Below are 22492 nucleotides of genomic sequence, written 5' to 3'. Positions count from 1 at the left end.
GCGTGGGGCGGATGCTGACGTGAAGTGGGCGGTGCCGCTGTTGCGCGCCGTGGCGGCCAGTGTGCGGTTGCCGGTTCCGGAGGAGGGCGCGTTCTGACTGGGTGGGTGGGAAGTATGCATGGTAATCTGGCAGCCTTGGAGAGGTGGGTGACGGGCCTGGGCTGACTGAGTGCCCTGCGCAATCAGACTTTGAGATCCGTTTTTAGGATGCCTTTTAAAAGTAGCGGAGTCGCTTCGCAAACCTGGTTCGGCCACCCTCTTTTTAGCTCCCGACTCCCAAAGTATCTGGTCTTCCCTGCTTCCCGGCCCTCAGCTTCACGATTTGGAGTTCTTGGAGTGAGAGAAAGCCTTTTGTTACAGCACAACGTACGTCCATAAGGCTGGGTCATGTACTTTGTTGTTGGGTTTCTTTTTTTGAGACGGAGTTTCGCTCTTGTTACCCAGGCTGGAGTGCAATGGCGCGATCTCAGCTCACCACAACCTCCGACTCCTGGGTTCAGGCAATTCTCCTGTCTCAGCCTCCTGAGTAGCTGGGATTACAGGCACGCGCCACCATGCCCAGCTAACTTTGTATTTTTAGTAGAGACGGGGTTTCACCTTGTCTTGATGATCAGGATGGTCTTGATTTCCTGACCTCGTGATCCACCCGCCTCGGCCTCCCAAAGTGCTGGGATTACAGGCTTGAGCCACCGCGCCTGGCCTTGTTGGGGTTTTCTTTTGTGCCCCTTCTTGTTAGACTAGTTTGAGCACCCCAACATCTGTCCTGTACTTATCGGGTGGAACCAGAAGTCTTTGGATAATGAAACCCGTGACCAGTTCTTACCTAAGGTGGTTATGACATATGTCAGCTGCTTCTTGGCCTGTGTAGTTAGGAGCCAACCTCTTTTGCCTTGTGAATAACTAGGTAATCATCACCATTAATCTTCGGCTGTTCTCAGTTGAAATGCCGGGCATTAAATGAACCACAAAGATTGAATTTCCATTATCCTTCAAATCAGAGCAAGCCTTTCGTCCAGCCATGAGTTAGAGTAGAAAAATCTAGAATTGTTAAGTACGATACGTTTGCTCCAACAAAATGGAAATTTACAGAAAAGGAGGTGCTGCAGCCTTTGAGTCACTTTAAAGTCTTTTCTAACTTTTTTTTCTTTTAACCTTTACAGAGAGAAGATTACAAATGGCAGAGCCATTTAACTGTGGTTAGCTGTTGGATTCTGATACTTTCTTAAAATTACCTTCTTGCACCAACATCTTCATTGGGAAGGATTCAGAAAAAGTAGGAGAAACGAGAGACAACATTGACATTTACCATGGCAATACCAATAACAGTGCTTGACTGTGACCTCTTGCTGTATGGCCGAGGTCACCGGACACTGGACCGTTTTAAGCTGGATGATGTGACTGATGAATACCTGATGTCCATGTATGGGTTTCCTCGACAGTTCATTTATTACTTGGTGGAGCTCTTGGGGGCGAATCTTTCTAGACCTACTCAGCGATCCAGGGCTATTAGCCCAGAGACACAGATCCTTGCAGCATTGGGTTTTTATACCTCAGGTTCCTTCCAGACTCGGATGGGAGATGCTATTGGAATCAGTCAGGCATCTATGAGTCGTTGTGTTGCCAATGTCACCGAAGCACTTGTGGAAAGGGCCTCACAGTTCATTCGCTTTCCAGCTGATGAAGCCTCCATACAGGCCCTCAAGGATGAATTCTATGGGTTGGCAGGGATGCCAGGGGTGATGGGGGTGGTTGACTGTATCCATGTGGCCATCAAGGCACCAAATGCTGAAGACCTCTCCTATGTGAACCGGAAAGGCCTGCATTCTTTAAACTGCCTAATGGTGTGTGACATCAGAGGGGCACTAATGACCGTGGAGACGAACTGGCCTGGCAGCCTACAGGACTGTGCTGTGCTGCAGCAGTCTTCCCTCAGTAGTCAGTTTGAAGCCGGTATGCACAAAGATAGCTGGCTTCTGGGTAAGTCTGCAGGTGTGAATTTTCATTTTGTTTGGAGGCATAGAAAAGTTATGTAGGCCAGGCGCAGTGGCACACACATGTAATCCCAGCACTTCGGGAGACTGAGGCAGTGGATATCACCTGAGGTCAAGAGTTGGAGACCAGCCTGATCAACATGGTGAAACCTCGTCTCTACTAAAAATAAAAAAATTAGCTGAGCATGGTAGCAGGCGCCCGTAATCCCAGCTACTTAGGAAGGCTGAGGCAGGAGAATCACTTGAACCCAGGAGGCGGAGGTTATTGTGAGCCAAGATGGCACCACTGCACTTCCGCCTGGGCAACAGATCAAAAACTCCATCTCAAAAAAAAAACAAGAAAAGTGGTTAGCCAGGCACGGCAGTAGGCGCCTGTAATCTCACCTACTAGGGAGGCCGAGGCAGGAAAATCTCTTGAACCCAGGAGGCAGAGGTTGCAGTGAGCCGAGATTGCGCCACTGCACTCCAGCCTGGGTGACGGAGTGAGACTGTCTCAAAAAAAAAAAAAAGTGGCTGGGTGTGGTGTCTCACACCTGTAATCCCAACACTTGGGGAGGCTGAGGCTGGCGGATCACCTGAGGTAGAACTTCAAGACCAGCCTGACTGACATGGAGAAACCCCATCTCTACTAAAAATATAAAATTAGCTGGGTGTGGTGGTACATGCCTGTAATCCCAGCTACTCAGGAGGCTGAGGCAGGAGAGTTGCGTGAACCCAGGAGGTGGAGGTTGCAGTGACCCAAGATTGCGCAGTTGCATTCCAGCCTGGCCAACAAGAGTGAAAGTCCATCTCAAAAAAAAAAAAAAAAAAAAAAAAGGAAAGTTAACGTAGTGGAGTAGAATGAGATATGGAAGTCTGTAGAGCTGAGTCTCAGGCCTGTTGCTTTTTTTTTTCTTTCTTTCTTTCTTTTTTTTTTTTTTTTGAGAATTTCGCTCTTGTTACCCAGGCTGGAGTGCAATGGAGCGGTCTCAGCTCACCGCAACCTCCGCCTCCTGGGTTGAGGCAATTCTCCTGCCTCGGCCTCCTGAGTAGCTGGGATTACAGGCACGCGCCATCATGCCCAGCTAATTTTTTGTATTTTTAGTAGAGACAGGTTTTCACCATGTTGACCAGGATGGTCTTGATCTCTTGACCTCGTGTTCCACCCGCCTCGGCCTCCCAAAGTGCTGGGATTACAGGCGTGAGCTACCGCACCCGGCCCTAATTTTGTATTTTTAGTAGAGACAGGGTTTTACCATGTTGGTCAGGCTGGTCTCAGTCTCCTGACCTCATGATCCACCTACCTTGGCCTGCCAAAGTGCTGGGATTACAGGAGTAAGCCACTGTGCCTGGCCAAAAACAAAATATTATTAATAAAGATATTTTATGTTATTTTATCCAGCTCTTTTACTCCTAACAATTTATCTTAGAGGTGGCCAGGCATGGTGGCTCATGCCTGTAATCCCAGCACTTTGGGAGGCTAAGGCAATGTGGATCACGAGGTCAGGAGTTGGAGACCACCCTGGCCAGGATGGTGAACCCCATCTCTACTAAAAATACAGAAATTAGCCAGGCGCAGTGGTGGCTAAATAAAAAAATAAAATAAAGCCGGGCGCGGTGGCTCAAGCCTGTAATCCCAGCACTTTGGGAGGCTGAGGCGGGTGGATCATGAGGTCGAGAGATCGAGACCATCCTGGTCAACATGGTGAAACCCCGTCTCTACTAAAAATACAAAAAATCAGCTGGGCATGGTGGCACGTGCCTGTAATCCCAGCTACTCAGGAGGCTGAGGCAGGAGAATTGCCTGAACCCAGGAGACGGAGGTTGCGGTGAGCCGAGTTCGCGCCATTGCACTCCAGCCTGGGTAACAAGAGTGAAACTCCGTCTCAAAAAAAAATAAATAAATAAAATAAAATAAATAAAAATTGTTTAATTGTTGTTAAGAGAGGGTCTTGCTGTCTTGCTCAGGCTACACAAGGTCCAGGCTCAAGTTACCTCTTGCCTTAGCCTCCTAAGTAGCTGGGATTACTAGTAATTCCAACTACCTGGGAGCCTGAGGTAGGAGAATCGCTTGAACCTAGGAGGCAGAGGTTGCAGTGAGCCAAGATCACCCCACTGCACTCTAGCCTGGGCAACAGAGCAAGACTCCACCTCAATAAAAGAGAAGAATTTATCTTAGAGGTATACATTTATATGTATGTAAAACAAAATTGCATAAAAGAATTTTTATTGCAAACAATAGCTACGGCAACAAAAACAAGCACATAAAAACCATCCTGTCTGGGTGTGGTGGTTCATGCCTGTAATCCCAGCACTTTGGGAAGCCAAGGTCAAAGGGTCACTTGAATATAGGAGTTTGACATCAGCCTGGGCGACAAAGCAAGACACTGTCTCTCAGAAAAGTAATGATAATATAAATAAATAAATCAAACAACTCCCTGAAATAAAGCCAAAATACTGCTGGGCACGGTGTCTCATGCCTGTAATTCCATCATCATGGGAGGCTGAGGCAGGCGTATCACCTGAGGTAGGGTGTTCGAGACCAGCCTGACCAACATAGTGAAACTAAAAATACAAAAATTAACAGGGTACAGGCCGGGTGCAGTCGCTCAAGCCTGTAATCCCAGCACTTTGGGAGGCCGAGGCGGGTGGATCACGAGGTCAAGAGATCGAGACCATCCTGGTCAACATAGTGGAACCCTGTCTCTACTAAAAATACAAAAAATTAGCTGGGCATGGTGGCGCGTGCCTGTAATCCCAGCTACTCAGGAAGCTGAGGCAGGAGAATTGCTTGAATCCAGGAGGCAGAGGTTGCAGTGAGCCGAGATTGTGCCATTGCACTCCAGCCTGGGTAACAAGAGCGAAACTCCGTCTCAAAAAAAAAAAAAAAATGAACAGGGCATGGTGGGGCATGCCTGTAATCCCCACCTACTTGGGAGGCTGAGGCAGGAGAATCATTTGAACCCAGAGGGCAGAGGTTACAGTGAGCTTAGATCCCACCACTGCACTCCAGCCTGGGCAACAGAGTGAAACTCCATCTCAAAAAAAAAAACAAAAAGGGAAAAAAAATGCCTGTAATCCCAGCACATTGGGAGGCTGAGGCGGGTGGATCATGAAGTCAAAAGTTCAAGACCAGCCTGGCCAATATAGTGAAAACCCGTCTCTACTAAAAATACAAAAATTAGTCAGGTGTGGTGCTATGTGCCTGTACTCCCAGCTATTCAAGAGGCTGAGGCAGGAGAATCACATGAACCTGGGAGGCAGAGGTTGCGGTGAGCACACCATTTGCACTCCAGCCTGGGTGACAGATGGAGACTTGGTCTCAAAAAAAAGAAGAATCCAACATATTTATCAGGACTGTCCAGAACTGGTTAAGTGTTGTACATCTATACAATTGAGCCTTAATTTTTATCGTCTGTAAAACAATTAAACTGACATCAACCACAGTAATATCTATTGTGAAGATTAGGTAATACACATGAAAATTCCCTATAAATAAAGTATTATATGGATATACAAATGTGGCTGGGCGAGGTGGTTCATGCCTGTAATCCCAGCCCTTTGGGAGGGCAAGGCAGGTGGATCTCCTGAGGTCGGGAGTTTGAGACCAGCCTGACCAAATGAAGAAAACCCATCTCTACTAAAATACAAAATTAATGGGGCATGGTGGCACATGCCTGTAACCCCAGCTAAACGGGAGGCCGAGGCAGGCGAATTGCTCAAACCTGGGAGGCGGAGGTGGTGGTGAGCCAAGATCTTGTCATTGCACTCCAGCCTGGGCAAGAAGAGCAAAACTGTGTCTCAAAAAAAAAAAAAATTATTTTTGAATTCTTCGTTGTCACTATGATATCTGCATAAACATAGTAGTAGACAATGCATGTACACAATTCTTATTGTAGCAATTCACTTCACAGATCTGTCGGAGTTCCACTGGAAAGACTGGCTTAATGTTATGAGTAGGACAAGAATCTATTCAACATTAATCTGTGTGAACCAAGGTGATTGTACAGCTCTGAGGAGTGCAGTTAGTTAGCAGTGATAAAACCCATCAACCCAGCAGCTTATTTTGTTTGTTTGTTTGTTTAGGTGCTACTTTTATATTAGCATCAGGACAAGGGTGTGGTGGTTCATGCCTGTAATCCCAGCACTTTGTATATAACATGAGAGATGAAAGCTATGTTAAGGATTGGAAGATTTAGACTCTAACTTTTTTTTTTTTTTTTTTTGAGATTGGATCTTATTAGGATCTTGTTATGTTGCCTAGGCTGGTCTCAAACTCCTGGCCTCAAGCAATCCTCTGGCCTCAGCTCAGGCTCCTAATACCAGTAGCTGGTATCACAGGCATACACCACCACGCCCAGCTGATCACAACCACTAATCATATCTGCACTGCACATGCTCATAGCACAGTGCTTACCATGTAGTTGATGCTCAGGAAATATTTCTCTTTAACATGTTTACTGGCACTTTAAAGAGAAACCTAGGCCAGGCGTGGTAGCTCACGCCTGTAATCCCAGCACTTTGGGAGGCAAAAGCAGACAGATCACGAGGTCAAGAGATCGAGACCATCCTGGCCAACATGGTAAAAGTTCATCTCTACTAAAAATACAAAAAAAAAAAATTAGCCAGGCGTGGTGGTAGTCCCAGCTACCTGGGAGGTCTGAGGTCCTTCTGGGACTACATGTCTGTAGTCCCAGTTACCTGGGAGGCTAAGGCAGGAGAATTGCTTGAAACCAGAAAACAGAAGTTGCAGTGAGCCAGGATCACTCACGCTACTGCACTCCAGCCTGGCTATAGAGTGAGACTCCATCTCAAAAAAAAAAAAAAAAAAAAGAGGCCGGACGCGGTGGCTCATGCCTGTAATCCCAGCACTTTGGGAGGCCAAGGCGGGTGGATCACAAGGTCAAGAGATCGAGACCATCCTGGTCAACATGGTGAAACCCCATCTCTACTAAAAATACAAAAAATTAGCTGGGCATGGTGGCACGTGCCTGTAATCCCACCTACTCAGGAGGCTGAGGCAGGAGAATTGCCTGAACCCAGGAGGCGGAGGTTGCGGTGAGCTGAGATTGCACCATTGCACTCCAGCCTGGGTAACAAGAGTGAAACTCCGTCTCAAAAAAAAAAAAAAAGAGAGAGAGAGAAACCTCCCGTGTTCCAGGTGGCCAAAGACCTCACTCATGGGTATAGAGCTTCCAGGGCACCACGTGTCATATCTTGGAACTAACTGATTTTCTTGAGTAGTTGCGTCTCCATACCATTTTCAATTTCAATGCACTACCTTCCTGCTACTCTACTGGACCTTTATCTTTTTTTTTTTTTTTTTTTGGAAGGAATCTCATTCTGTCATCTAGGCTGGAGTGCAGTGACATGCTCTCGGCTCATTGTAACCTCTGCCTCCCGAGTTCAAGTGATTCTCCTGCCTCAGCCTCCCGAGTAGCTGGACTACAGGCATGCACCACCACGCCTGGCTAATTTTGTATTTTTAGTAGACATGGGGTTTCTCCATGTTGGTCAGGCTGGTCTCAAACTCCTGACCTCAGGTGATCTGCCTGCCTCAGGCTCCCAAAGTGCTGGGACTACAGGCATCAGCCACCACACCCAGCCCAGACCTTTATCTTTTTTTTTTTTTTTTTTTTTTTTTTTGAGACGGAGCCTCTCTCTGTCACCAGGCTGGAGTGCTGCGGCGTGATTCAGCTCACTGCAACTTCTGCCTCCCAGCTCAAGGGATTCTCCTGCCTCAACCTCCTGAGTAGGTGGGACTACAGGCACATGCCACCACGCCTAGCTATTTTTTTTTATTTTAGTAGAGATGGGGTTTCACCATGTTGGCCAGGATGATCTTGATTTCCTTACCTCGTGATTCACCTGTGTCAGCCTCCCAAAGTGCTAGGATTACAGGCATAAGCCAGCTTGCCTAGCCACAGACCTTTATCTTTTTTTTTTTTTTTGAGACGGAGTTTCGCTCTTATTGCCCAGGCTGGAGTGCAACGGCGCGATCTCGGCTCACCGCAACCTCCGCCTCCTGGGTTCAGGCAATTCTCCTGCCTCAGCCTCCTGAGTAGCTGGGATTACAGGCACGCGCCACCATGCCCAGCTAGTTTTTTGTATTTTTAGTAGAGACGGGGTTTCACCATGTTCACCAGGATGGTCTCGATCTCTCGACCTCGTGATCCACCTGCCTCGGCCTCCCAAAGTGCTGGGATTACAGGCTTGAGCCACCGCGCCCGGCCTAGACCTTTATCTTAAACACACTTTTTGCTTATTTTGAGCTTTCAAAATTTTATTTTCATACAACTCACATCAAGGAATGTAGGAAAGTCTATTTTGCAATTGTCTCATCTGGCCATTTCTTCTATAACTGTGGGAATACTTGGGTTCCAAGCTGATTTCTTATGAATCTTTTCACTTTGGTTCCCTAATTTTTTTTTTTTTTTTTTTTTGAACAGGGCCTTAGTTTGTCACCCAGGCTGGAGTGCAGTGGTGTGATCATGACTCACTGCAGACTTGACCTCAATTGATCCTCCTACCTCAGTCTACTGAGTAGCTGGGACTAATTTTTGTAGTTTTGGTAGAGTTAGTGTTTTGCATGTTGCCCAGGCTGGTCTCGAACCCATTGGCTCAAGCAGTCAGCCCACCTTGGCCTCCCAAAGTGCTGGAATTACAGACATAAGCTACCAAGACCTGCCTGGTCCCCTAACTATTAAGCCAACTAAAACTTACTGAGCCTTTTGAATTTGACAGGCAATATTGTAAGTATCTGCATCTGTTATATCACTTAATGCTTATAAAAACTCTTTAAGAGTTAAATACTAATATTAACATTTTTACAAAAGAGGAGACTGAGGCACAGAACATTTAAGTTCCTCGTGTTTCAGTGTTTAAACCAGATCATATGACAAATCACTCTAGTTGGCAAATACTCATTGTAAGGACTTCAAGATCATGTAGGAGGTACTGATTTTCTCTGTCTTACCACCTTGGGATCAGATATTCAGTTGGAATTAATGGATTTAAAGTAGTTTTTTACATTGTTTGTGGTACATAGTTGAAAATCAGTAAAAATTCTGATAAATAACTTTTCTGATTCCCCCATCTACAGAAAGAGTAGATGTGGGAAACATGGATATTGCAGCAACATTTAACAAATGTTTATTATATTACATATATACATATATTTTTGAGACAGAGTCTTACACTGTCACCCAGGCTAGAGGGCAGTGGCATGATCACAACTCACTGTTCCCTTGACCTCCTTGGCCCAAGTGATCCTCCCATATCAGCCTACCGAGTAGCTGGAACCATAGGTGCCTGAAACCATGCCTAGCTAATTAAAAAAAATTTTTTTTGGCTGGGCACCGTGGCTCACGCCTGTAATATCAACATTTGGGAGGCTGATGCAGACAGATCACCTGAGGTCAGGAGTTTGAGACCAGCCTGGCCAAAGCCTGGTGAAACCCCGTCTCTACTAAAAATACAAAAATTAGCCAGTCATGGTGGTAGGCACCTGTAATCCTAGCTATTCAGGTGGCTGAGGCATGAGAATTCCTTTAACCTGGGAGGCAGAGGTTGCAGTGAGCAGATATTGTGCCATTGCACTCTAAGCGGCGACGAGTGAGACAGGGAAAAAAAAAGGAAAAAATTTTTTTTTTTTTAAAGAGTCTGGGTTTCACTGTGTTGCCCAGGCAGGTGTCAAACTCATGAGCTCAAGTCGTCCACTTCAGCCTCCCAAAGTGCTGAGATTACAGGTATGAGCCTCTGTGCTTGGTTCACAAGTGTCTATTAAAGCTGGTTTTGGTGTTAGGCACTAAGAAAACTAGGAATATACCTGTGGAAGTTGAAGATGTAGAAACTGATTTCCTTAGTCCAGGTGCAGTGGCTTAAACCTGTAATCCCAGCATTTTGGAAGGTTGAGGTAGGTGGATCACTTAAGGACAGAAGTTTGAGACCAGCTGTACAACATGGTGAAACACCGTCTCCTACATACACAAAAATTAGTTGGGTGTGGTGGTGCAAGCCTGTAATTCCAGCTACTCGGGAGGGTGAGGCACAAGACTTGCTTGAACCCAGTAGGTGGAGGTTGCAGTGAGCAGAGGTTGTGCCACTGCACTCCAGCCTGGATGACAGAGTGAGACTGTCTTTACAAAAAAAAAAATGGCTCACGCCCATAAAGCAGCACTTTAGGAGGCCAGGGTGGGTGGATCACAAGGTCAGGAGTTCAAGGCCAGCCTGGCCAAGATGGTGAAACTCTGTCTACTAAAAATATAAAAATTAGCTGGGTGCAGAAGCACCTGTAATCCCAGCTACTTGGGAGACTGTGGCAGGAGAATCGCTTGAACCTAATAACCCGTGGATATTGCAGTGAGCCGATATCACGCTACTGTGCTACAACCTGGACAACAGAGTGAGACTCCGTTTCAGGAAAAAAAAAAAAAAAGATTTCCTTAGTACTCATCAGTTCTAGCCCAGTGTACCCTTTAGAAAGTTTCCGTGAGCTCTAACAGGTAAACTAGTTGGAAGACTTTTTACTTTTATAGTGTTTCACAGATTTTCAAGCTCAAAAGAATCATCTGGGGAATTAATTTATTTATCGAGACAGAGTCTTGTTGCCCAGGCTGGACTTGAATGGCACAATCTCAGCTCACTGGAACCTCCGCCTCCTGGGTTCCAGCGATTCTCCTGCCTCAGCCTTCCAAGTGGCTGGGATTACAGGTGTGTACCACCAAGCCCAGCTAATTTTTTGTTTTTAGTAGAGTCGGCATTTTGCCATGTTGGTCAGGCTGGTCTTGAACTCCTGATCTCAACTGATCCACCTGCCCTGGCCTCCCAAAGTGCTGGAATTAAAGGCGTGAGCCACCGCACCTGGCCAGGGAATTTATTTAAAATATACATTACGCCGGGCGCGGTGGCTCACGCCTGTAATCCCAGCACTTGGGAGGCTGAGGCGGGTGGATCACAAAGTCAAGAGATCAAGACCAGCTGGGCGCGGTGGCTCAAGCCTGTAATCCCAGCACTTTGGGAGGCTGAGGCGGGTGGATCACGAGGTCGAGAGATCCAGACCATCCTGGTCAACATGGTGAAACCCCGTCTCTACTAAAAATACAAAAAATTAGCTGGGCATGGTGGCACGTGCCTGTAATCCCAGCTACTCAGGAGGCTGAGGCAGGAGAATTGCCTGAACCCAGGAGGCGGAGGTTGCGGTGAGCCGAGATCACACCATTGCACTCCAGCCTGGGTAACAAGAGTGAAACTCCGTCTCAAAAAAAAAAAAAAAAAAAAAAAAAGAGATCAAGACCATCCTGGTCAACATGGTGAAACCCCGTCTCTACTAAAAATACAAAAAATGGGCCGGGCGTGGTGGCTCAAGCCTGTAATCCCAGCACTTTGGGAGGCCGAGGCGGGTGGATCATGAGGTCAAGAGATCGAGACCATCCTGGTCAACAAGGTGAAAACCCATCTCTACTGAAAATACAAAACATTAGCTGGGCATGGTGGCACATGCCTGTAATCCCAGCTACTCGGGAGGCTGAGGCAGGAGAATTGCCTGAACCCAGGAGGCAGAGGTTGCGGTGAGCCGAGATCGCGCCGTTGCACTCCAGCCTGGGTAACAAGAGTGAAACTGTCTCAAAAAAAAAAAAAAAATACAGGCCGGGCGCGGTGGCTCAAGCCTGTAATCCCAGCACTTTGGGAGGCCGAGGCGGGTGGATCACGAGGTCGAGAGATCGAGACCATCCCGGTCAACATAGTGAAACCCCGTCTCTACTAAAAAATACAAAAAATTAGCTGGGCATAGTGGCACGTGCCTGTAATCCCAGCTACTCGGGAGGCTGAGGCAGGAGAATTGCCTGAACCCAGGAGGCGGAGGTTGCGGTGAGCCGAGATCGCGCCATTGCACTCCAGCCTGGGTAACAAGAGCGAAACTCTGTCTCAAAAAAAAAAAAAAAAAAAATACAAACAACTAGCTGGGCATGGTGGTGCATGCCTGTAATCCCAGCTACTCAGAAGGCTGAGGCAGGAGAATTGCCTGAACCCAGGAGGCAGAGGTTGCGGTGAGCCGAGATTGCGCCATTGCACTCCAGCCTGGGTAACAAGAGCAAAACTCCGTCTCCAAATATATATATACACACACATTACTAAGCCAGGTATGGTAGATCATACCTGTAATCTCAGCACTTTGGGAGGTCAAGGCAGGTGGATTGCCTGAGTTTAGGAGTTGAAGACCAGCGTCAGCCAAATTGCAAAACCTCATCTCTACCAAAAATACAAAAAATTAGCCAGGTGTGGTGGTGGGTCCCTGCTGGTCCAGAGGCTGAGGTCGGAGGATCATTAGAGCCTGGGAGGGGGAAGTTGCAGTGAGCTAAGATTGCACCACTGCACTCCTATATGGGTGGCAGAGAAAGACCCTGTCTCAAAAAATACGTATATATGCTGGGCGCGTTGGCTCAAGCCTGTAATCCCAGCACTTTGGGAGGCCGAGGTGGGTGGATCACGAGGTCGAGAGATCGAGACCATCCTGGTCAACATGGTGAAACCCTGTCTCTACTAAAAATACAAAAAAAAAAATTAGCTGGGCATGGTGGCATGGGCCTGTAATCCCAGCTACTCAGGAGGCTGAGGCAGGAGAATTGCCTGAACCCAGGAGGCGGAGGTTGCGGTGAGCCAAGATCGCGCCATTGCACTCCAGCCTGGGTAACAAGAGCGAAACTCCGTCTCAAAAAAAAAAAAAAATACACAAATATATGTATAGACAAACATACACATTACTAGCTGGCTGATGGCTCACACCTGTAATCTCAGCTACTCAGGAGACTGAGGAAGATCCCTTAAGGTCAGGAGTTCAAGACCAGCCTGGGCAACATACCAAGACCCTGCCTCTAAAAAAAATCGTTGCCAGTCGTGGTGGCTCACGCCTTTAATCCTAGCACTTTGGGAGGCAGAGGCAGGCAGATCACCTGAGATTGTGAGTTTGAGGCCAACCTGGCCAACATGATGAAACCCTGTCTCTACTAAATATACAAAAATTAGCTGGGTGTGGTGGTGTGCACCTGTAATCTCAGTTACTTGGGAGGCTGAGGCAGGAGAAATTTTTTTTTAAATGAGCCAGTTATGGTGGCATGTGCCTGTAGTCCCAGCTACTTGGGAGGCTGACCTCGGAGGATCAGTTGAGCCCAGGAGTTCAAGACTGCAGTGAGCTATTATTGTGCCATTGCACTCCAGTCTGGGCTACAAAGACCCTAAATAATTCATATGAATAGACAGATTTTGGAAAATGCTAGTCTCTAGAGGTTGTGTGGACAATGGAAGTAATTATGGGAAGATTAGCAGGATTATAAGGAATGAGAATATGTTAACAAAAGAGAGAATAGATGGCTAATTGTTTGTTGTTGTTGTTGTTGTTGTTTGAGTGAGAGTTTCGCTCTTGTTGCCCAGACTGGAGTGCAATGGCACGATCTTGGCTTACTGCAACCTCCGCCTCCCAGGTTCAAGCGATTCATCTGCCTCAACCTCCTGAGTAGCTGAGATTACAGTCACCCGCCACTACGCTTGGCTAATTTTTGTATTTTAGTAGAGACTGAGTTTCACCATGTTGGGCAGGCTGGTCTCAAACTCCTGACCTCAGCTGATCCACCCACCTCAGCCTCCCAAAGTGCTGGGATTATAGGCATGAGCCACTGTACCCAGCCACCTAATCGTATTTTAAAAAACAACTGTCAGGTTTGAGGAACAGTTGTAGATTTGACAAACCTAGAAGTAGCTGTGATCCCCCTGCCTTTTTTTTTAAGTATATTTTTTTTCTACGTTATTATCCATTCCTGTCCTCATTCTCGTCTGTCCCATCAGAATGCATTATCTAAATTACTGTCTAAATACACCTATTCCTGCAAACAATTCATCCTCAGTTCTTATTTCTTTAGCTCTTGGCCTAGTCCTATTAAGCTGCTTTGGGTAAGGTCTGCCAAAATGTCTTGTGGATGACTGATCATATAAGCAATTGTAATCTGTTTAGCAATTTAGATCCTAATCCCCTCCTGAGTGTCTGTTTTCCAGTGGTGCTTGGTTTAAAACCAGTTAGTGAGGGTAGAGCAATTTTACAAAAGGTCTTCTTTAGTTTTTTCTGTATATCTCCCCCGTTTAAGGGGATATACAATTTCTTTTCTTTTTTTTTTTTTTTTTTTTGAGACGGAGTTTCACTCTTGTTACCCCGGCTGGAGTGCAATGGCGCGATCTTGGCTCACCGCAACCTCTGCCTCCTGGGTTCAGGCAATTCTTCTGCCTTAGCCTCCTGAGTAGCTGGGATTACAGGCACGTGCCACCATGCCCAGCTGATTTTTTTGTATTTTTTTTTTTTTTGGAGACGGAGTTTCGCTCTTGTTACCCAGGCTGGAGTGCAATGGCGCAGTCTCGGCTCACCGCAACCTCCGCCTCCTGGGTTCAAGCAATTCTCCTGCCTCAGCCTCCTGAGTAGCTGGGATTACAGGCACGTGCCACCATGCCCAGCTAATTTTCTGTATTTTTAGTAGAGACGGGGTTTCACTATGTTGACCAGGATGGTCTCGATCTCTTGACCTTGTGATCCACCCACCTCGGCCTCCCAAAGTGCTGGGATTACAGGCTTGAGCCACCGTGCCCGGCCGATTTTTTTGTATTTTTAGTAGAGACGGGGTTTCACCATGTTGACCAGGATGGTCTCGATCTCTTGACCTCGTGATCCACCCGCCTCGGCCTCCCAAAGTGCTGGGATTACAGGCGTGAGCCACCGCGCCCGGCCTTGTTTTGTTTTGTTTTAATGAACAAATGGTTAGCTATGCATAACAAGGGATATACAATTTCTTAGAGAAAATTTAACAAGTATTATTTAGCATCTCCGGGTTTCAGTATTCATCCTAGATGCTTATTTTATTCTCTTTTATAGCATTATACTCTTGTTTTAGTATTCTGAGTCTGAAATTAACATTTAGTGACTAGGTCTTTCCTTTGCCTGACATATCAATGGATGACAGACATATACTTTTATCTTCTCATTTTGAAAATGAGTTCAATATCTAACCTAGCAGCAGAGTTGGAATTGCATAATAAGAGATAATCTTTTTTTTTTTTTTTAAACAGTCTCTCTCTGTCGCCTAGGCTGGAGTACAGTGGCACATTCTTGGCTCGCTGCTACCTCTACCTCCCAGATTCAAGCAGTTCTCCTGCCTCAGCCTCCCAGGTAGCTGGGACTACAGGCACGCACCACCATGCCTGGCTAATTTTTGTATTCTTAGTAGAGACGGGATTTCGCCATGTTGGCCAGGCTGGTCTCAAACTCCTGACCTAAGAGGAGCAACTGCACTTGGCCTAATAATCTTTTTTTTTTTTTTTTTTTTTTTTTTTTTTATGAGAGGGAGTTTTGCTCTTGTTACCCAGGCTGGAGTGCAATGGCGCGATCTCGGCTCACCGCAACCTCCGCCTCCTGGGTTCAGGCAATTCTCCTGCCTCAGCCTCCTGAGTAGCTGGGATTACAGGCACGCGCCACCATGCCCAGCTGATTTTTTGTATTTTTGGTAGAGACGGGGTTTCACCATGTTGACCAAGATGTTCTCGATCTCTTGACCTTGTGATCCACCCGCCTCGGCCTCCCAAAGTGCTGGGATTACAGGCTTGAGCCACCGCGCCCGGCCGGCCTAATAATCTTTTAAAAAGTACCAGCCAGGCGTGGTGATCACACCTGTAATCTTAGCACTTTGGGAGGTGAAATGGGTGGGAGTTCCTCCTGAAGTGGGAGGAACGCTTGAGGCCAGGAGTTCAGGACCAGCCTAGCAACATAGCAAGACCCTGTCTCTACAAAAACTTTAAAAATTAGCTGGACATTCTGGCATGCACCTGTAGTCCCAGCTACTCAGGAGACTGTATTGGGAGGATTGCTTGAGCCCAGGAATTTGAGGTTGCAGTGAGCTATGATCACACCACTGCACTTTAGCATAGGCAACAGAGTAAAACCCGTCTCAAAAAAAAAAAAAAAAAAGTAAGTAAATATTGAAAATAAAGTTAGGGGCCGGGCACGGTGGCTCATGCCTATAATCCCAGCACTTTGGGAGGCCGAGATGGGTGGATCATGAGGTCAAGAGATCGAGACCATCCTGGTCAACATGGTGAAACCCCGTCTCTACTAAAAATACAAAAATTAGCTGGGCATGGTGGCGCACGCCTGTAGTCCCAGTTACTCGGGAGCCTGAGGCAGGAGAATTGCTTGAACCCAGGAGGCGGAAGTTGCGGTGAGCCGAGATTGCACCATTGCACTCCAGTCTCGGTAACAAGAGCAAAAGTCCGTCTCAAAAAAAAAAAAAGAAAAAGAAAATAAAGTTAGGCCAGGCACGGTAGCTCACACCTGTAATCCTAGCACTTGGGGAGCCTGAGGCAGGCGAATCATCTGAAGTTGGGAGTTCAAGACCAGCCTGGCCAACATGGTAAAACCCCATCTCTACTAAAAAATACAAAGGTTAGCCAGGCGTGGTGGCACAAGCCTGTAGTTCCAGCTACTCGGGAGGCTGAGGCAGGAGAATTGCTTGACCCTGGGAGGCAGAGGTCACAGTGGGCTGAGAACACCCCGCTGCACTCCATCCTGCGTATCAGAGTGAGACTAAACAAATAAAATAAAATTATAAAAAAGTATCGGCCGGGCGCACTGGCTCAAGCCTGTAATCCCAGCACTTTGGGAGGCTGAGGCGGGTGGATCACAAGGTCAAGAGATCGAGACCATCCTGGTCAACATGGTGAAACCCCGTCTCTACTAAAAATACCAAAAATTAGCTGGGCACGGTGGCGTGTGCCTGTAATCCCAGCTACTCAGGAGGCTGAGGCAGGAGAATTGCCTGAACCCAGGAGGCGGAGGTTGCGGTGAGCCAAGATCGCGCCAGTGCACTCCAGCCTGGGTAACAAGAGCGAAACTCCGTCTCAAAAATAAATAAATTCTATCCATTGGGCTGGGCGCGGTGGCTCAAACCTGTAATCCCAGCACTTTGGGAGGCTGAGGCGGGTGGATCACGAGGTCGAGAGATCAAGACCATCCTGGTCAACATGGTGAAACCCCGTCTCTACTAAAAATACAAAAAATTAGCTGGGCATGGTGGCGCGTGCCTGTGATCCCAGCTACTCAGGAGGCTGAGGCAGGAGAATTGCCTGAACTCAGGAGGCGGAGGTTGCGGTGAGCCGAGATTGCGCCATTGGACTCCAGCTGGGTAACAAGAGCGAAACTCCGTCTCAAAAAAAAAAAAAAGTATCAGCACAGTACTTGCTACATAGTAGGCGTTCAATGAGTCATGGATATTATTTTTCATTATTATTTATAGCATCAGTTTCTTAAATCTATTATTTAGTAGGGTTATGTTCAATTACAAGAAAAAGTTATGGCCGGGTGCGGTGGCTCACACCTGTAATTCCAGCACTTTGGGAGGCTGAGTCCGGCGGATAGCCTGAGGTCCTGATTTTAAGACCAGCCTGGCCAGCATGATGAAACCCCGTCTCTACTGAAAATACAAAAATTAGCTGGGTGTGGTGGCAGGCGCCAGTAATCCCAGCTACTGAGGCAGGAGAATCGCTTGAACCTGGGAGGTGGAGGTTGCAGTGAGCCGAGATAGCACCATTATACTCCAGACTGGGCAACAGAGTGAGACTCTGTCTCAAAAAAAAAAAAGAAAAGAAAAAAGTTTATACCTAGGAGGGAAAAAGTCAGCTAAATATTAAATTTGAAAAGTTTGTGAGACTTCTTAGACATTTACAGTTAATCTATTTCTTAGAAATGTAAGCTCCTACTAGGTGCTATAATCCCAATACTTTGGGAGGCCAAGGTGGGTGGGTTGCTTGGGCACAGGACTTAAGAGACCAGCCTGGGTAACATAGTGAGACCTCTTTTCTAGAAAACATTAAAAAATTAGCTAGGCATGGAGGTGCATGCCTGTGGTCCCAGATATTCCGGAGACTGAGGTAGGAGGCTGGAAGGTTGAGGCTGCAGCGAACTGTTATCACTCCACTGCACTCCAGAACTCTGTCTCCAAAAAAGTAAATGTAAGGGCCTAAAAGAAATGAGCCCTGCATGTTGGGAACAGTGCCTACCATGTCTGAACGGTTCAGAACTATTTACTGAAATTGATGGTGGGGCAGGAACACAGTGGTATGCAAACTGGTACTCCAGGGCCTATTTGTCTCTCAAATTTCTAAGAGGTTTTGCCTCTGTGTGGGACATCTCATCTGCCAGATGTAGTGATAGTGAGTCAGGACAAGAAAACATTATAGAAACATTGTGCTGTTGTATCGGGACATTGCATCCTAGATTTTTTTGTTTTTGTTTTTGTTTTTGTTAGCATTTCCTGGGATCATTTGATAAAGAAGTCACTTAAGGAGAATGCCTTGTGTGTGTTTTTAAAATTGACTTCTGAATTCATTTCCTTATCACTATTACTATTTGCCTGATTATATGTATGCTCTCTTTGTTCATGTGAAATTCTTCCTCTTACAGAGGCATGATTCTCGTAATTGTGATATGTAGGAAGGCAGAATACCTGAGTTCTGATCTCTGCCCCAAATGCTCGGACTTTTATTATTCTTAGCACTGAGAGGATAAATTACTATAGTAGTCCGTGAAATACCCTGAAATACATTGGAAGTGCTTTTAGACTTGAAATTTTGAGGGTAAAGTTAAGACTTTTCCTCACAAGTGTTTTGGGATCTCTTGGCAGAATTTTCTTTTTTTCTGTCTCATTCTTGCTCTTTAGAGATTTTTTTTTTTTTTTTTTTTTTTTGAGACGGAGTTTCGCTCTTGTTACCCAGGCTGGAGTGCGATGGCGCGATCTCGGCTCACCGCAACCTCCACCTCCTGGGTTCAGGCAATTCTCCTGCCTCAGCCTCCTGAGTAGCTGGGATTACAGGCACGAGCCACCATGCCCAGCTAATTTTTTGTATTTTTAGTAGAGACGGGGTTTCACCATGTTGACCAGGATGGTCTCGATCTCTCGACCTCGTGATCCACCCGCCTCGGCCTCCCAAAGTGCTGGGATTACAGGCTTGAGCCACCGCGCCCGGCCCTCTCTTTAGAGATTTTGAAGATTGGCATGCTATTTTATTTTATTTGCTTTGGTTAAGCCGTTTTTTTTTTTTTTGAGACGGAGTTTTGCTCTTGTTACCCAGGCTAGAGTGCAATAGCGCGATCTCGGTTCACTGCAACCTCCGCCTCCTGGGTTCAGGCAATTCTCCTGCCTCAGCCTCCTGAGTAGCTGGGATTACAGGCACGTGCCACCATGCCCAGCTAATTTTTAGTATTTTTAGTAGAGACGGGGTTTCACCATGTTGACCAGGATGGTCTTGATCTCTTGACCTTGTGATCCACCCACCTCGGCCTCCCAAAGTGCTGGGATTACAGGCGTGAGCCACCGCGCCCGGCCCTTTTTTTTTTTTGAGAGGGAGTTTTGCTCTTGTTGCCCAGATTGGAGTGCAATGATGGGATCCTGGGTGACTGCAACCTCTGCCTCCCAGGTCCAAGCGATTCTCCTGCCTCAGTCTCCCGAGTAACTGGGATTTCAGGCATGTGGCACCACAGCTGGCTAATTTTGTATTTTTAGTAGAGACAGGGTTTCTCCATGTCAGGCTGGTCTCGAACTCCCAACCTCAGGTGATCCACCCACCTAGGCCTTCCAAATTGCTGGGATTATAGGTGTGAGCCACAGCTCCCGACCTAAGCCGTTTATTAAGTAACAGTATCTCTGAATTAGGAAAATGCAGGAATTTTATTTTATTTTATTTGAGAAGGAGTTTTGCTTTCCTTGCCCAGGCTGGAGAAGGTGGAGAGGCAATGGCATGATCTTGGCTCACTGCAACCTCCACCTCCTAGGTTCAAGCAATTCTGCCTCAGCCTCCTGAGTAGCTGGGGTTACAGGCGCCCGCCACCACACCCAGCTAATTTTTGTATTTTTAGTAGAGGTGGGGTTTCACCATATTGGTCAGGCTGGTCTTGAACTCCTGACCTTAGGTAGTGATCCACCAGTCTCGGCCCAAAAGTACTCCCAAAGTGCTGGGATTACAGACGTGAGCCACTGCCACTGGCCAAATGCAGGAATTTTATTTCCTTCAGTGCCTTCACCACCTTTCTACATTCTTTCATATTTGGTTTCCTTTAGGTACCAGCATTTTTCTCTGCTGATTTTTACCAAGGTTATTCTCAGCCAGGACTCGTGTCTTTCTGCTCCTGGCATTGGTATGCTTTCTTTGTACCATAGCATTTTCTGCTTGGTTTTCTAGTGTTCTTTGGCACCAGAGGCTGTCATATTTTCTTTTCCATCCTCAGTATATGTTTCCTGAATTTCACTTTCTGTTTGTAGTTCATTTATAATCACTTATGATTTCTTTGGTCCTTCCCCACAGGTGATAGTGCCTTCTTTCTTCATACCTGGCTCATGACCCCACTTCACATTCCTGAAACTCCAGCAGAATATCGCTATAATATGGCCCATTCTGCAACTCACAGTGTGATTGAGAAGACTTTCCAAACCCTCTGCTCCCGATTCCGCTGCCTGGATGGATCCAAGGGGGCACTGCAGTACTCACCAGAGAAGTCCAGCCACATCATCTTGGCTTGTTGTGTCCTCCACAACATCTCCCTGGAGCATGGGATGGATGTTTGGTCCTCTCCAATGACAGGACCCATGGAACAGCCCCCTGAGGAAGAGTATGAGCACATGGAGTCCCTGGACTTGGAGGCTGACCGTATTCGTCAGGAGCTAATGCTTACTCATTTTAGCTAATGTAGAAGGTGGAGAGGAGGGAGACTTCCCAGGAGTTGTGTCAGACTTTCCCCCTCATCACTTTCTACAGTTCCATCATCTAGCATGACTGAGTATACAGATACTTGTCATAAACTGACATTTAATCTGTGTGTTTTGGTAAGGTTGGGGCTATGCCAGTACAAGTACATCTTGATTCATTTGCAAATGCCTTAACTAAACCAAAACCAAAACAGCAGCTCCCCACTATCAAATGAACTCCTGGCTGAGTACCACTAGTTTGAAAGCTCGCTGGTTGCAAACATTTATGATTGTGCCTACAAAGTCATAGTAAAGGTCAGGAGTTTAAGACCAGCCTGGCCAATGTGGCAAAACACCATTTCTAGTAAAAATACAAAAATTAGCTAGGCATGGTGGTGCATGCCTGTAATCTACTTGGGAGGCTGAGGCAGGAGAATCGCTTGACCCATGAGGTGGAGGTTGCAGTGAGCCGAGATTACGCCACTGCACTCCAACCTGGGTAACAGAGCAAGACTCTGTCTCAAAAAAAAAAAAAAAGTAATAGTAAAGGGGAAGACAGCATAGAGTCAAAACACTTTTTTGGTTTCAATTATCTGCAGATTTCAGATGAAAACAATATTTACCTATTCTGGATTATTTGGGTGGTATTTTAGTTTTTCTACTTTGCTGCCTACATAGGCATAATCTGAGGCAAGTGTGAAGAGAGAATTTCAGTTGGGGAATGGTCTTCTGACATGAGTAAATGACTGCTAATCCCAGTTTGCAGCTTTGTGCTTTTAAGAGGATGTTAAAGACAGTCAGAAGCCTCCATCTTTAGCCTGTCTGCAATAATTGGACTGTGACTTGGACCTAGTTCCTAGGGAGAACATCTGGACTCCAATTTCCTATTTCCAACCCTGAGTCAGAGTTAGAAGCTAAATGGGTTTAAGAACCCAATCAGCTTAAAACAGGCAATTCGAATATAGATAAAATAGCAAGCTTATGCTTTACAGGCGATCTAAGGACTGAGAGAGATGGATGAGCAATGGAGATTCACCCAGATTCAGACACCTCACATTTAACTATATCACATTTCTTGTGATGTTAGAATGTCTGTTTGATCATTCTGTTTGGAAATTCCTTGTACAAAAGGAAGATTCAGGAAATAAAGAAGGCATGTGAAAGTACTAAAAAGGAGAGATAATAGGACTATGATTTCTTGGTTTGAAATGAATTCTGGTGCTAGACCTTGGATATGCAGAGTGATGGACAGAATTTCCCAAGAAATAAATAATCCCCTAGCAAGTCTTGTTCTAAAATTACACTGATATAAAAATAACTTGATTGGAATAATGAAAGTGTGAGTTAGGTTCACACATTGGTGCCTTTGCTGGGACAAAAAAGAGACTTTCCTCAGGGTTGTCTTGTTCCCAGTTTCTCAGCCACTCACCATGTGATACCTCTGACTTGTCCTCTTGGATCATTTTCTACCTGCCTTTGGCAGTGTTAATCTGGTGATTTTCAGAGTAAAGAAATGAGCAGCTGATGACAGAAGAAATTTGGAAATAAATTGAGAGTGACTCATCCTCAAGATTAAAAACAATTATGGATTATTATCTGCTGTTTTCTTTCTACTTCAAATACTATTCCCCATCATGATCCTACTCTATAAAGACTGGGTCCATTTGGCAGAAGGTTGTACCTAATATGTACAGGGATGTCACTGAGGTGGGAATGGACAACGAAGAGTTGGCTGGAAACATTCACTCTATT

General features: G+C 46.2%; 1 protein-coding gene across 3 annotated transcripts; it reads left to right on the top strand.

Annotated features, from left to right (window-relative positions):
- Positions 1-41: 41 nt before the first annotated feature.
- HARBI1 (harbinger transposase derived 1) lies at positions 42-21288 on the top strand. Of its 3 annotated transcripts, none has more exons than XM_010333985.2 (3): positions 42-101; positions 1161-1977; positions 20361-21288. In XM_010333985.2, exons 2-3 carry the CDS (start codon positions 1308-1310, stop codon positions 20738-20740), a joined length of 1050 nt encoding a protein of 349 aa, XP_010332287.1. In that variant the 5' UTR covers positions 42-101; positions 1161-1307; the 3' UTR covers positions 20741-21288. The 3 variants fall into 3 exon arrangements, with proteins under 3 accessions (XP_010332287.1, XP_003920094.1, XP_010332284.1); XM_003920045.3 differs by having other exon boundaries at positions 42-143; XM_010333982.2 differs by lacking the exon at positions 42-101 and adding an exon at positions 150-366.
- Positions 21289-22492: the final 1204 nt, after the last annotated feature.

This window comes from Saimiri boliviensis, chromosome 6, assembly GCF_048565385.1.
Source record: "Saimiri boliviensis isolate mSaiBol1 chromosome 6, mSaiBol1.pri, whole genome shotgun sequence".
NCBI classification, from domain to species: Eukaryota; Metazoa; Chordata; class Mammalia; order Primates; family Cebidae; genus Saimiri; species Saimiri boliviensis.
Note: the sequence above shows the minus strand (reverse complement) of the source record. Positions and strands in the feature narration are given on the sequence as shown.